This window comes from Cucurbita pepo, chromosome LG01, assembly GCF_002806865.2.
Source record: "Cucurbita pepo subsp. pepo cultivar mu-cu-16 chromosome LG01, ASM280686v2, whole genome shotgun sequence".
NCBI classification, from domain to species: Eukaryota; Viridiplantae; Streptophyta; class Magnoliopsida; order Cucurbitales; family Cucurbitaceae; genus Cucurbita; species Cucurbita pepo.
This window is the reverse complement of record NC_036638.1, coordinates 20,381,179-20,396,862: the sequence shown is the minus strand read 5'-3', so window position 1 is coordinate 20,396,862 and position 15,684 is coordinate 20,381,179. Positions and strand designations below refer to the sequence as shown.

Here is a 15,684-nt window from a genome sequence, read left to right as displayed (position 1 = left end):
TGCTCAAAATCAAAGCTTAAATTTTGCCAAAATGAGTATAGCTCCACGTGAAAAGACAACATATAACATCTTATTCTCAACTAAAGAATCTGTTTGCTTCTCAACCTATGATGTGATTTTTGTGTTATGGAAGAATCTAACTGTCTCGAGTCAAAAATAAAGGCAAGTTCGATTATGATATGTTTACAGCAGGAAAGATCCGTCACGCAACAAAAATCCTTGTTCCATTTCCATTGGCTTCTTTATCCTATTCAGCTGGCCCCCTGAAAATGTCGCCTTTGCTACTCGATGGAGCGATAACCGCGAGAATTACAAGACCACCCAGAAGAACAATGAGGAGACCCAACGAATTTAACAGCAACGCCTCGTTGGAATAGCGTAAAATCACCTTGCTGACTTGAAGAAATGTAGCTTTTTCTAACAAGCCAGTAACAGCTGTAGCAATGGAAAGGCCATATATGTAAACACCAAAGAAAACATGCCATGGCAATAGAGTCGATCGGCTGTTTCTGGAGCCGCCTGGGTACCAAAAGGTTACAAATCCTGCAGTCCACTGTTAAAATGGCGTCATCCTAATGAGTTATAGCTCAACAAGCGGGCTCAAAAGTAAATCATGCCATCACACCAGCAGAAATTGCAATTTACGAACCTGGAAGCCGAACAGAAAGATCGAAACTAGACCCAACCATGAATGCAAACTGTAAAAGTTCTCGATTCCTTTGTCGTTGTGAAACTTCAGGGCAGCCCATATGCCAATCAGGCTTAAACAGAATGCAACAAACTGTACTGCAAGATGAACTAGTTTTCTGAAATTTTTGGTTCCTGAGACTGTCTTGTATGCCAACATTGCTGCATCAATACATCTAAGCACGGTGAACAGAACCATTGAACGCACCAGAATGGTAGGAGAATTAACTTTAACTCAAGTTTGTGAATGATTTCAGGATACATATTTCATACATGATTCTAAACCTGACCTCCAGCACGTTTCGTAAAATAACACGTTTCCTGTACAAAACCTAAGACCTACATGACAAAGCCTAGCAAATGTTTTATACTGTTAAGATCCTTGCCCATTATCCCAGTTTTCTCAACAAAAAAAAAAAAAAAAAAAAAAAAAAAAAAAAAAAAAAAAAAAAAAAAAAAAAAAAANCAGTAGTAACTAGTAACAACAGTACCAATCTCTCTCATACAACTCTACACCCCACCACCCAGGGAAGAAAAAATTGAGCACACTGAATGTTCTAGATCAAAAGAGCCACTTAAATTACAATCTACTAGTTCCAACTCTCCAACTCTGTTATTTCTCTTTAGAGAAAGGCAAAAGAATACTTGCTCTTTAGTAAGAGCCTTTTTTTTTTTTTACAACCTTCTTATCTTTGTGCCAACTGAAAGAGGTTTTCATAATTTTCTTGGCTTGTTCAGGAACATAGATCCGTGGGTATACCTGTAAAATGACTTTCTCTACGAGCCTACAAGCTTAGCTTTGGTTTAGGTTCCAGCTAAGGCTCAGGGAGTTCTTTCCCCAGGATTGAGTGACGATCTCATAACCCTCCACCCGTAGCCCACAAAAACGCTTATTTATATCAAATGTGATTTGGCTTTCCTCCCCCCTTATTTTTTTGTAATTTCATATCTCCTATCAAATGCAGTTTGTTTCTCATAAAAAAGTGATTTCTCACTTTTAACATAGTAGCATTATATTTTCACAGCCTACATATGCATTCAAATAGTCAAATACAAAACATCGCATCAAAACCGAAATGGAAGAAGAATCCAAACGTGTGTAAACTAGTGCTTCAAACTATAATTTAAGTCCAAAGAAAAAAGATATTTACCTTCACCATTTAGGAGTATAAGTCCAATCACCATAAGAACAGGATGGACCTACAAAACAGGAGCAACTTCACCAAATAAACAGGAAAATAAAAGGACAAAAAGAATTAAAAATTAAAGTTTCTATTATGTAAAGCATATAGAATATATCAACAGCAAAAATAATAATCATGTTTCCCTCGCGTGACATCATTAGATCCAAAAGTTTCATGACAATACCATTTCAATATTATGCTCATATCCTTGGTTTCTATCCACTACAAGACCAAACTTATAAACTACAAGACCATCAGATGCATTATTTAAGTAGAGTCCCAGAATGGGAGCGAACGGGAGTACACAAACTGTAACAGCCCAAGCCCACTGCTAGTAGATATTGTTCTCTTCAGACTTCCCCTCAAAGTTTTTAAAATGCGTATGCGTCTGCTAGGGAGAGGTTTCCATACCCTTATAAAGAATGCTTCATTCTCCTCCCCAATCGATGTGGGATCTCAAATAAACACTCTCCACTAGGATTGCCATCAAATATAAAATAAACAATTATACGAAGATATGCATTAAAAAATAGTTTAGATACTAAGAACGAACCATGCTTGTTACTAGATTCATATAAGAGGCACAAGAAATAATAGTAGATAGCCAAATGTTACTCGAGCTAAGCTGTGTCAATAACAAAAAATTCTATTGACCTTGATATGAGCCACATGTAAAGAATGAATTCTATTTTGCATTATCTCCCATCTTTTTGAAACTGATAAGAAATGCAGATCATAGATGGCTGACAGTAAAAGGTGTCTATATGCATATGACTTCTTTTGCCCCCAAGACATGATCAGCCATTCAAAATTCATCTCTAAATTTGTCATGAAAATTCCAAACCCCAGAAAGAATAGACCCAATTACTCTACGCTTCATCAATGGGTTTAGAGCATACAATTCAAAACTACAGGAGTACATTAAACAGCCATTTCAGGCTGAAGCTGAGAAGAACTAACAATGGTGAGCAAGTAGTGAGCACCGTTAATTTCATTCCAAACATTTCTGCTGGTGACAAGCCAAATGGTGCTCAAATTTCAAACATCCAAATCCAAAATCCGAAGCAGAAAGACCAGGGAAAACTAAATTAACTCAAGACCCATCGAACATGCGCATCAATTCAGAAATCGGAAACAAGAGGGAAAAAAAACACACACGCAAGAGCAAAATAATTTGTGAATATAGAGGAAATTGCTAATTACATTGAAGATGAGATCCTTGTTATCTGAGATAAGCGCCAATCCTCCACGGAAGTGCAAGGTCCAAATGAAGACGAGAGTTGCCACAACCATCCCGAGCACTCTCACGGCCATGAAGATCGGGAACTGAACCGCGGGAACCGCCATTGGTTCTTCAGCTGATGAGATAGTGGGGGAAAGAATTGGAGTATTAGGATCTTCAATGGAGGAAATCGTGGGCAAATTCGAAGCCAATTTCAGCTGCATTAAGGAAAAACACTGATCGAATGAAATTTCAGACGTTGATTTCTCCCTAAGATCTCGAATCACTCATCGCCATTGGTGAGATGGAATGGAAATTTAGGCTTAATTTTAGTATAGAATATTTCAAAGAAAAAAAAAAAAAGGTTTTGCTTTACGTTGACTTTTGGATTAAGGAATCGAGATTTTCCTTGTTAATGTAATATACTTTCAAAAAAAAAAAAAAAAAAAAAACTTACAAATATTAAATTATTATTATTTAATTATAATGATTAAAGTAGATATACCATCAAAATTGAATATATATTTTTTAATTAATTTTGAGAGATAGAATTCGCAATTTGAGAAAAATATCATTATATTAAAATTAATCTTAAATAGGATAAAATTGAAATTTTAAATTTTGTTAAGGAAAGTATCTGATTCTATAATAATTAACTTTTGAAATTAATAGAGAATAATTTTTGTAAAAAAAAGTTATTTTTAAAATGATTCATTTACCATAGTATTCACTTTTTAGCCCATCTTTATCCCCATAACTTACTTAGTTTGGTTTCGATATAAAGAAATCATAATATTATATATATATATATATATATATATATATATTATAATTTTAACTCCCAAACTAAGAATTTGAATATTTAATTTTTATGTTAGTAGTAGGAGGGCTTTCCTATGGTAGTCTCGTTGCAGTCTTTGATTGTCTATCTCATCTCGTCTCATCTTTCTTTGACTATATTTGTATGTAACAAATCATGTTAGCTTTACATGAGAGTCTTTAGAAAAAGACTAAAACGCTAAAAAAACACTCATCACTTGACCCGGAAGAAGTCTGAGTTTGAATTAAAAAATGATGAAAAGATTAAATCTTTGGACGAAGAGTTGGAAAACGAAGTGTCTGAAGTAGATAAAAGGAAGCTGAAATCAAGCACATGGCATAAAAGGTTGTTATAAAACAGAGCAGGCACTGGAAAAGAGAATGGAGAAGTTGAAGGAGAAAGAGGCAAATTATGATGCAAAGTTCAAAGCTTTGAACAAAGAGAATGGCCTATGAAATCCAAGGAGAGGAATCTCGAGGCGGAGAAGATACGGCTGAGATTACCTATCGGTCTCACAGCTTGCTTCGCTCCTTCTTGCTCCTATTCTCAAACCCACTTCTCCATCAGATGGAAGAAACCCCTTCTGATCGCCGATGCCCCGAACCACTATGACCCCCTTCAAGAAAAGCAAATGCGGGGTGGGTGAAGCTCGGCTCTGAGGAGAGGTTGAAAAATGGGAGATTAGAAACTGAAGCTCATATCCATGGGGAGCAGGAAGATCTGAAGGTAGCCCAAGAATCCTTTGCAGCTAAAAGCTAGTATGGAGATTGAGAAATCAGTACAAGTGAATAACCCATATACAGCAGAAAGTCAAAAATTCAGCAACTGATTTCTCAGACTCACCCATATATGATTCTTCTATACAGGCTCTCCATCTCTAGTTTATTTCCACAAATAATTCTTTCAAATTCAAGTCACCTCATCTTCACCAGCTTTGAAATAAGGATGTCAAACCTATTTCACTTCACAGCCTCAATTCCTTCAGAAGGTATTTATTTCTACAAAGCCTGGCTATTTATCTCCAAATATCAGCGTCTTCTTGGTGGTGAAAACAGCGGAGAACTCTGAGAGCCATATCTCGAGTAATCGTCGTCAAGCACTGGGCTTCTTCTACCTCTATCTGAGTGGACCCTCCCCAAATTTGGGGTCCTTGACGTACCCCTTGAACTTTGGGAGTCATAACTAAAATCTTGACCACCATACCTCGGAGTGAACGACATGGGAGGACTTTTTACCGAGTCAACGCCTGGAGGTCCGTCGTCTCTGTAATCCCGGGACCATCGTGGTTGAGAGTGATCATTCCCCCTCCCATCATAATCTGTATGATGGTTCAAGCGCTGGTTCGACCAGTTTCTAGGGAGACCTGAACTTGACGGTTCAGCAGCCCAAAGTCTTTCATCTGCATTTTCTGGGATTGGAGCATTTATGCCAGGAAATTCAACACTCATCTTCTTTCGTGGGTTACTATACTCTGTCTCAGTAATTTCCCCATCTTCCTTTTCGTCTGTTTCCTCATCGGCAAATATTGTAATCCCTGACGGCTGATCCTCATTTTCCGGATCTGAAAGATAACAAGTTTTTTACTGCTATTAAATAGTGAACATAACACTGCAGAGGAGTTCTTTATTTCATTTTTGTTATTAAAATGGTTAGAGATTTATCATCTTTTCTAGTCAGGAAATCTAGATTCAATTTGGCATCATTCTAGGGTTAGCTATGTTGTAACCCTAATCAGGTTCGGTAAGTTGGAGTCCTGCTGGATGGTTTATTTCGTCAAATCTACACTCCCATTTTTGTTTCAACTAACAGAATTTCACCGATAGAATTAAATTACAAATAGCATGTGATATCTCACATCGGTTGGAGAGGAAAACAAAACATCTTTTATAAGAGTGTGGAAACCTCTTTCCGTGTTTTAAACTATGAAAGGAAGCCCGAAAGGGAAAAGCCCAAAGAGAACAATATCTGCTAGCAGTGGGCTTGGTTTGTTACAAATGGTATCAGAGCCAGACACAGGACGGTGTGCCAGCGAGGACGCTGAGCCTCGAAGGAGTAGACACCGGGCAGTGTGCCAGCGAGGATGCGATGCCCAGAAGGGGGTGGATTGTGAGATCCCACATTGGTTGGAGAGGACGAAATTTTCTCTATAAGAGTGTGGAAACCTCTCCCCAACGGACGCATTTTAAAAATCTCGAAGGGAAACCCAAAAGGACAATATCGGCTAGCGGTGGGCTTAAGCGGTTACATAGTAGAACCCCCAAACCAAGAACATCTCCAATAAGCACAGAAGAAAGAATGACTAATCATAAAATTGATCGTGGAATGGCTCAAAGCGGAAGAAACAAGTAACGAATCCAAGTATTTTCCAAAGATGTAACCTCCCTTATCCTCTCCCTTCAAATCTCCCAAGAACTACTCTACTAAGCATTGAGCAACAAAACCCTAAAGTTTATCCTGAAGAGATGACCACATAAAATCAGGAAGAGGAAATATTTCACGAGAATTCTCACAAGTCGAATGCAGCAGGAAACAGTGAGAAATGCATCAGCCAGATAATAACTAAAAGACAACTGTTAATTGTAATGGAATCTGAGTTAAGAAAACACAAAATGCTGCCACAAAAATAATTTCTTTTTTGGCAATGGAAGTAGCACCTCTCATTGATAAAAACAAAAGAAGGTACGAAGACAATAAAATATTAAAAGAAGTATATGTAATGACTGAATTGAAAGCAGCATTGATAACGTAATGTAATTACCTAGATATCCCGGTGGGTATCCCAGCTCTCTCATTCTGTTAAGCCAAGGGGGCGGATCAAGTTCCTGAATAGTGAATAGAATATCAAAACAGTAACCACATATGACTCCAACTCATGAAGTTTACGTGTATAGATCAAAATTTCCTATTTGAAAATACGTACTAAATTATGCGTTTAATTTTCAAACCATACACCAATCTTCATTGATTTCTAAACTTTTGTTTGTACCTATTTAATCTCGAAAACTGTTTATTTATGGCAGATGACATCAAGAGCCAAACAGACCAAGAGACAACCTAAGCCCTCAAATTCCTAGTTTTTCTTTAGGAGGATCATAAACTCCTAAGATCCAAAAGGACAACTATCAGTAAGGCAAAAGAGAATAGATGCTCAGAAAGGGGTAAGTTCACATCAGAAGGAGACAGCCTGAGTAAATCCGACAAGAAATCCAAAGGGACTTAACCTGGACCCTTTTATNACTCCCAAACTAAGAATTTGAATATTTAATTTTTATGTTAGTAGTAGGAGGGCTTTCCTATGGTAGTCTCGTTGCAGTCTTTGATTGTCTATCTCATCTCGTCTCATCTTTCTTTGACTATATTTGTATGTAACAAATCATGTTAGCTTTACATGAGAGTCTTTAGAAAAAGACTAAAACGCTAAAAAAACACTCATCACTTGACCCGGAAGAAGTCTGAGTTTGAATTAAAAAATGATGAAAAGATTAAATCTTTGGACGAAGAGTTGGAAAACGAAGTGTCTGAAGTAGATAAAAGGAAGCTGAAATCAAGCACATGGCATAAAAGGTTGTTATAAAACAGAGCAGGCACTGGAAAAGAGAATGGAGAAGTTGAAGGAGAAAGAGGCAAATTATGATGCAAAGTTCAAAGCTTTGAACAAAGAGAATGGCCTATGAAATCCAAGGAGAGGAATCTCGAGGCGGAGAAGATACGGCTGAGATTACCTATCGGTCTCACAGCTTGCTTCGCTCCTTCTTGCTCCTATTCTCAAACCCACTTCTCCATCAGATGGAAGAAACCCCTTCTGATCGCCGATGCCCCGAACCACTATGACCCCCTTCAAGAAAAGCAAATGCGGGGTGGGTGAAGCTCGGCTCTGAGGAGAGGTTGAAAAATGGGAGATTAGAAACTGAAGCTCATATCCATGGGGAGCAGGAAGATCTGAAGGTAGCCCAAGAATCCTTTGCAGCTAAAAGCTAGTATGGAGATTGAGAAATCAGTACAAGTGAATAACCCATATACAGCAGAAAGTCAAAAATTCAGCAACTGATTTCTCAGACTCACCCATATATGATTCTTCTATACAGGCTCTCCATCTCTAGTTTATTTCCACAAATAATTCTTTCAAATTCAAGTCACCTCATCTTCACCAGCTTTGAAATAAGGATGTCAAACCTATTTCACTTCACAGNGTTTGTTACAAATGGTATCAGAGCCAGACACAGGACGGTGTGCCAGCGAGGACGCTGAGCCTCGAAGGAGTAGACACCGGGCAGTGTGCCAGCGAGGATGCGATGCCCAGAAGGGGGTGGATTGTGAGATCCCACATTGGTTGGAGAGGACGAAATTTTCTCTATAAGAGTGTGGAAACCTCTCCCCAACGGACGCATTTTAAAAATCTCGAAGGGAAACCCAAAAGGACAATATCGGCTAGCGGTGGGCTTAAGCGGTTACATAGTAGAACCCCCAAACCAAGAACATCTCCAATAAGCACAGAAGAAAGAATGACTAATCATAAAATTGATCGTGGAATGGCTCAAAGCGGAAGAAACAAGTAACGAATCCAAGTATTTTCCAAAGATGTAACCTCCCTTATCCTCTCCCTTCAAATCTCCCAAGAACTACTCTACTAAGCATTGAGCAACAAAACCCTAAAGTTTATCCTGAAGAGATGACCACATAAAATCAGGAAGAGGAAATATTTCACGAGAATTCTCACAAGTCGAATGCAGCAGGAAACAGTGAGAAATGCATCAGCCAGATAATAACTAAAAGACAACTGTTAATTGTAATGGAATCTGAGTTAAGAAAACACAAAATGCTGCCACAAAAATAATTTCTTTTTTGGCAATGGAAGTAGCACCTCTCATTGATAAAAACAAAAGAAGGTACGAAGACAATAAAATATTAAAAGAAGTATATGTAATGACTGAATTGAAAGCAGCATTGATAACGTAATGTAATTACCTAGATATCCCGGTGGGTATCCCAGCTCTCTCATTCTGTTAAGCCAAGGGGGCGGATCAAGTTCCTGAATAGTGAATAGAATATCAAAACAGTAACCACATATGACTCCAACTCATGAAGTTTACGTGTATAGATCAAAATTTCCTATTTGAAAATACGTACTAAATTATGCGTTTAATTTTCAAACCATACACCAATCTTCATTGATTTCTAAACTTTTGTTTGTACCTATTTAATCTCGAAAACTGTTTATTTATGGCAGATGACATCAAGAGCCAAACAGACCAAGAGACAACCTAAGCCCTCAAATTCCTAGTTTTTCTTTAGGAGGATCATAAACTCCTAAGATCCAAAAGGACAACTATCAGTAAGGCAAAAGAGAATAGATGCTCAGAAAGGGGTAAGTTCACATCAGAAGGAGACAGCCTGAGTAAATCCGACAAGAAATCCAAAGGGACTTAACCTGGACCCTTTTATACTATAGCACCTTTTTCATATTAGCCAATCGGAGTTCGTATTCTAAGCTCCCGAGGCAACATATATATATATATATATATACACACATTAGTTGATAATTCTTCTATTGTGGAAAACAACATCCTCATTTGACATGACTTCCAAATTATCTAATTGCCAATTCAAATGGCTATGCACATTACACCTTCTATAGGATCATTCTGTTCCACTCAAAATGAATTAACTATTGAAACCATGAGCTGAAAAAAAAATCAAAGCTCTCTTGGAAATGCTCTTGGGAGAAAAGAACATCAAGCACACAATCAAATGGTAATCACTTGCAACCAAATTGGAGTCGAAGTTATTAATTGTAATACTGCGGCCAGTATTAAATTATTATTTGCTTTCCTATTGACAAGCCATGAATGAAATAATTCTTAAGAACAAGATAGTTATAATACCTTGAGACCTAACAATTGCCGTGTTTCAGCATCAAGAACTCCTGGCCTCAAATCATCATACTTCCCACCGCGTGAATTCTGATAATATCGGGTTGAATTGCGTGAGCCAGAACTATAATGTTTTTTAGACTTATTGCGGGCATTATTAACTGCAGCATTATCTCTAGGTTTTCGGCAATCCTTTAAGGAATGATTGTAAGAACCACAATTGAAACATCGGCTAGCATCATCAATTATCTTCTGACCTCTAAAAAGTTTGCCAAAGAAAAAAGAGAAAGAAAAAAACAAGTTCAAAGTGCTGTAGTAAAAGGGCAAAAGATTAACAAAGCACTAATGGAAGGCACCTAAACATCATGCAAACCCAAGTATACACCCGTATTAATATTAATGTTCTTTACTAGACTAAAAAGATATGAACTATTACAAAGAATCCCATCATTTCCATTGCCATGGAAAACATGGAAATCAAGGACTAGTTTTCATTTTTAATATAAAGCTACCTTTACTTCTTAATATTTTCTTGTCCCTTGCTATTAACTCAACTCATCAACTCAAATTTCATGAATAAATAAGCTTCTGACTCACTACAATGATAACAAAGTATTAATTAGCCTTAACTTCACTACAAGACTGATACGAGTGGTCCTTGTATGGCATTAGGTAGAAGTTTCTAATCCTTTAAACTTGGTGCACTGTAACCAGATTACCTGATTACAGCAAAAAATGAATAGAGTTCTAAAATAACATATCCACTAATTGCACTCTAGGCAACATATTTGCAACATACATGCGAATTAATTATTGGTATTGGATCATTGTTTCCTGTTCTTTTCATGTAATAGTCCAAAACTAGGAAGGGTAACCCACTAAAATATTTCATCCAACAATGGTGAATAAAGAGAATTTACCCTTCCGTATTACTCGAATCATTGGCTGAAGTCAGTCCTAAAGTGAATCCCCGATCATATAGTGGCACAGAATTATCGTCTAAAGGAATAAAACTTTGCTGCTGTTCACTTTTTTTGTTGTCAATCCAGAAAGTCTGCAGTTAAACAACGATTAAGAAGGAAAATACAGAGAAAGTAGCTAAGAAAACAAGAGAGGAAAAAAACTAATAAAGCATTCACAAATTCTTTACACAACCATATATATACAAAGAACCATAAGGGAAAATAGATTTAGTTTTTTTTTTTTTTTTTGATAAGAAATAATTTCATTGATGAGTGAAATTTACAAGAAGAATGTATAGTCCATGGTGTTTACAAAAGACCTTCCCAATTTGCAAAATAGATTTAGTTTTTGCCTCCAGCGTCAAACTGAATGAAGAATAATAACATGAACAAAAAGAAAGTTTGTCAACATATTCTCATATTGTGTATCCACAAAGTTATCAGTTTCTTTGTTTCCACGCCCGGCTCACATGTTACTAAAGCAAGTCATCTAGTGAGTTTGTCAGACATATATCTATTGATTACTACCAGCAATTCAATTGTTCAAACACGATGGTCTGTGGTCAAACAAACATAGAATAAGAATGTTTCAAGAATGACAAAGGCAGATTGTAACTTTTCCTCTCGAGTTGAGACTTGGCACAAAAGATATAAATAGAAGGAAGTAAAAGAACAGGAAACAATGATCCAATGCCTACAATAATAGCTGCTAACTAAACCCAAAAATAGAATCGCCATTCAAAAGTGATATAAACATAGGTCAACAATCTCAAATATAAACGATTATGGACGAAAGGACAGGATAGTCACCACGGATGAAATCTTCTTTGTGCCAACAAAGAGAGCAGGAAAAAATGTCTCTTCTCCAGATTCTAGATTTTCAGATTCTTTATCATCCTGAGCAGAGAAAAAAACAAATTCAATTAATTACTCCACCTCCCCACCAAAAACAAAAAACAAAAAAAAACAAAAAAAAACAAAAGGGAAATTAAAAGAATTAGAGTTAAAAGAAAAAAATAACAAAACGAGAAATTTTAGGAANGACTTAATAAAGATTTTCCATGAAATGTTAAAAAGAAGAAAATGGATTTCAGAAGAGAGCAGATCACCCTAGACGATAAGGTTTAGAAATACGAGGGATTACCTTTGTAGAATCTAATTCACCCCAGACGTTTAATTCATACATTGCACTAAACAGCACGTATAGGTCTTCAGGCATCACACTCAAGAATTTTGTCCACAATAAACACTCATAATATCACTTTCGTTCAAACTAACATGGCAGTTTATTTTACGATCCTCCAGCCGGTCAAGAAACCAGTTCTTCCTAGACTCGGCTACACATTAGAGTCCACAATAAACACTCTCATAAGATCACTTTCATTCAAATTAACTAGGTAGTTTATTTTACAAGCACCCAGGCAGTCAAGAAACCAGCCCTTCCTAGACTCGGCTACACCGTAGAATCCTTGGAAAAACTTTAGCATGCTTTCCATAAACTTATTAGTTCACTAGAATAATGGATTCACTGAGCTCTAGTGTTTTTCTCCTCAACACTTGTTAATCTTCATATGAACCTACATGGTATAGACAAACCCATACACATCATTCAGGTTCACTGGTTGTAAGTCACACTGCGAAGGGGATTTCATTTATTTTAGAGGATAGCAACCTCATCAACCTATAGCTTACCATTTGACCACTAGCCAACCGTTGGAGGCTTGCTTGCTTCTTCATTCAAAGTCAAAGATTAAGAGCCTCATTTTAAGAAAGTTGAAACAGGAACAATAACTCAAGATGGTGAACTTTAAATTTAGAAAATATCAATTGTGAAGAGAAAGCATAAACAGAAAAACACTTGTGTACAGATGGGTAAGCCTCTATTTAACTATTCAACAAAATTAGATAGAAAATAGTTAATTCTAAACTCCAAAAGATTGTATATAACTACATCTTGAACAATAAATCAGAGAAACTAGCTGCAAAGCAAGCAGCACTGACGGATGAGGCTTACTTGGCATAGAAAACCTTGTTGAGCATGCCACTCAGACCACTGCTTTAATAATTCCTCGAGCTTTTGTTTACTAGCTCTGGAAATGAGAAAATGAATCTAGTTAGAAACTTACAAATTATGTTGCTGAAAGTACTCATCTATAAGTTGTTTGACCAACATTACATTTGAACTTTTTTTATAAGAAAATCAGCTTCAACAGGATTAATAAATAAATAAATAAAAAGATAAAATAAGTATTACAATCGAACATTTTGAAGGAAATGAAGAAACATTTTTAGGGGGGTGTGAATTGCCAAATAGGAGAACAATGTTCAATGACAATTTAAAATTTATATGGGCTTCGATGACAAATCAATTTCAGAAAATTGCTTCATCTCACTACTGATCAGTTATTCGGATGTACAAATTCAAATGATGATAGTTCTCTACTCAGTACCACTGGGAGCACTCTAATCCCTTAAAATCCTAATGCAATCAATATCACCATGTTTTACCCTTTTTGGCACGGATAAATGTTTCTTAATTATAACAAAATGTTACATTTTATTAAATAGAATAAATAGATTCATTTTGCAGCACCAGTTACACAGCCAACCTTGTTAAAGAATTATACACGATGTGCACTGAAGGCTGTTGCTCATCCATGGCTGTCCTTGGTCTTTTCACACCTGATATTGCTGGATAAATAGAAAAATAACTCTTAGTAACACAATTAAAACCTTGTAAATTATAGAAAATTAGAATAGGATATGCCTTAAAAAGATAATATATATACACACAGACATATAAGGCTATGGATCAATTTTTGAAAGTAAATCACGAAAGGAGAAAGATTCAGAATAAAAAACCCAACTACCACCACTCTTGTGAATCTTACTGGGGCCTCCAAGATGGGATGGAGACAAACCATTCTCAACGGGCACTCCAGAGTTAAATCCATTGAACTCAATTGAAACTCTGTTGGTTACAGACAATTGACCACCAGTTTTCAAGAAGGATGAATTACCAACCAAATCCTTTTCAAAATTTCTACTTTCAGCATCATAAACATCTCCATATCTCTGATGAAGTTCATTCTGCTGCAAGAGCTCTCTGCTTGGTTGTATGCTCTCATCTGCAGAGTTGACTGACAGGTATTCTGCTTCAGTCCGTATTGTATTATTCCCATTTCTACTTCTAGTATTACTAAAATCTGGGAGGTTATTCAAATCCTCAATTTCCATATCCGAATCAGAACGTTGTGTTTCATCATTAAGGTCAGATTGAGGTATGCAATGCGTATCTTCAAACTGTCCATCCTCAAGCTCAACCCTCTTTATGCTTGCATCATCGTCCTTGCACTTCAAAATACTTGATTGAGAATAAGCTTCTCTTCTTTCATTACAGCTAAGAGACTCATTACTCTCGTCATCATTACCAGAATCACCAGAAGCTGGCAGTCCAATGAAATCCTCAGTACCCATAAATGGAGATACAATGGACAATTCTGTAGCAAATAGTTAACTTGGTAACTGTAGATTTAATCAGCAGGAAGAAACTGAATCCCAGGCGGAAATCACCTATCAATAAAAGGTAGCAATGGCACATGTTAACGCCATAACAACACTAAGAACGCTTCAGGTAAAAGTAGACTAGGAACTTAATTAATTATATACAATTTGAATAATATCAATATCAGACTTAGAATCCAATAATTTCAAAGAAATCTCAAGCTTTAAATGTAAGAATCATGGAACATATCTAGGACCCGGTTTCAAATTCCCCTAGAGGCCCACCTTTAGGATATTAACCATCTACAAGCGACTTCATTGCATAACATTGTAGGGTTAGATACTAATCCAAGGAACTGCCGTCTAGAAATTCTGAATATGAAGAAGAATACATACCAAGTTGTATTAAAACTAAAACAGCATCATAAAGTTGACGTTAATGTATTTTTCAGTACAACAAATTTGGGGTGGACATTTGAACTTCTTTAATTTCTTGTAATCAGCACTCTTGTCCAAGCTCCTTTATCATAAATTATTACGCAAGGCTTCAACGTACTGTATCAGCAACATCAAAACACCAATCCAATGGAAATTAGATGCAAATTATGAAAACGGAAGCCGAAAATTTGACGGCAAATATAAATGAGCCAGCGTCCTATTAGAGGCAAGTACAGCTACTAGAATTACCAGGAAATCATTTGTAAGCACCAAGCAACTTTTCAAATTTAAAATTTTCGAAAAAAAAACAAACAAACATTATTTAAACCATGCATTGAGAAAAGCAAATTCAGACTCAATAGTCAAACGGGACTTTGTAAACAGGCTCAAAATTTCCATAATTCGAGCACATTCCAGTTTAGTTCAGCCTACGTGGTAATCAACCAAATAAGAAGAAACTAATGGTAAGAGGAGTAAGATAGAAATTAGGGTTCTGGAAAAGGTACCTGAGTGGGTCAGTAGCATTCGGACCCTGAATTGGGAAAAGGATAAGCGGAAGAAGGTAAAGCGACTGCAAGAGAGATCTGCCGGAGCCGGAAATTGGAAAAGATCCGCCAGATCATGACGACGAGCAAGGACAGATCAATTGATCCGGGCGGCGTAGTAAATGGATGAGTTCTGGCCGTACGATTCAGATCTTTTTTCCTTTTTTCTTTATAAATAAAATCCATTTTAACTCTCAAATTGTCCAAATTGTTCCCAACTTATTTATTTTATATTCAATTTTTTTCTAATTCACTCACTAATTATCAAATTTTTATTTATATTAAATTTGGAATAATGTTCTCTACGAATATAAACTTAGGGAGAAACTTACATTCTATACTAAATAAAAGTATATAGTATATAACGTTTTTATATATAATATAGTAAAAAATCAAATATCCATTCATTCAATATATATATATATTTTTTTTTTTTTACAACATTAATATTT

General features: G+C 36.3%; 2 protein-coding genes and 1 long non-coding RNA gene across 9 annotated transcripts; all 3 read right to left on the bottom strand.

The window, feature by feature from the left end:
- Positions 1-11: 11 nt before the first annotated feature.
- On the bottom strand, positions 12-3,458 carry LOC111801354 (probable transmembrane ascorbate ferrireductase 2). Its single transcript, XM_023685328.1, has 4 exons — positions 3,075-3,458; positions 1,839-1,887; positions 650-849; positions 12-553 (listed from the first exon to the last, which is right to left on the bottom strand). Exons 1-4 carry the CDS (start codon positions 3,315-3,317, stop codon positions 248-250), a joined length of 798 nt encoding a protein of 265 aa, XP_023541096.1. The 5' UTR covers positions 3,318-3,458; the 3' UTR covers positions 12-247.
- A 568-nt stretch (positions 3,459-4,026) lies between these two features.
- On the bottom strand, positions 4,027-15,410 carry LOC111800832. 7 transcript variants are annotated; one of them, XM_023684708.1, is made up of 11 exons: positions 15,194-15,410; positions 14,646-14,804; positions 13,613-14,318; positions 13,355-13,436; positions 12,760-12,835; positions 11,556-11,642; positions 10,704-10,837; positions 9,796-10,042; positions 8,879-8,942; positions 4,757-5,474; positions 4,027-4,668 (listed from the first exon to the last, which is right to left on the bottom strand). In XM_023684708.1, exons 3-10 carry the CDS (start codon positions 14,220-14,222, stop codon positions 4,942-4,944), a joined length of 1,833 nt encoding a protein of 610 aa, XP_023540476.1. In that variant the 5' UTR covers positions 14,223-14,318; positions 14,646-14,804; positions 15,194-15,410; the 3' UTR covers positions 4,027-4,668; positions 4,757-4,941. The 7 variants fall into 7 exon arrangements, with proteins under 7 accessions (XP_023540476.1, XP_023540493.1, XP_023540509.1 ...); XM_023684725.1 differs by having other exon boundaries at positions 4,027-4,661; XM_023684741.1 differs by having other exon boundaries at positions 13,616-14,318.
- Positions 7,246-8,096, bottom strand: LOC111800872. The gene is made up of 2 exons (XR_002816036.1): positions 7,976-8,096; positions 7,246-7,887 (listed from the first exon to the last, which is right to left on the bottom strand). It is a non-coding gene; the product is annotated as an uncharacterized LOC111800872 (long non-coding RNA).
- Positions 15,411-15,684: the final 274 nt, after the last annotated feature.

Coding starts and splice junctions, on each gene's coding strand:
- LOC111801354 (XM_023685328.1), bottom strand. CDS start 3,317: ATGCAGCTGAAATTGGCTTCGAATTTGCCCACGATTTCCTCCATTGAA. Junction 850..1,838: donor TATACTCCTAAATGGTGAAG/GTAAATATCTTT, acceptor GTATTGATGCAG/CAATGTTGGCATACAAGACA. Junction 554..649: donor TCTTTCTGTTCGGCTTCCAG/GTTCGTAAATTG, acceptor CCATTTTAACAG/TGGACTGCAGGATTTGTAAC.
- LOC111800832 (XM_023684708.1), bottom strand. CDS start 14,222: ATGGGTACTGAGGATTTCATTGGACTGCCAGCTTCTGGTGATTCTGGT. Junction 12,836..13,354: donor GTGTATAATTCTTTAACAAG/GTTGGCTGTGTA, acceptor TCTCATTTCCAG/AGCTAGTAAACAAAAGCTCG. Junction 5,475..8,878: donor ATACCCACCGGGATATCTAG/GTAATTACATTA, acceptor GTTATCTTTCAG/ATCCGGAAAATGAGGATCAG.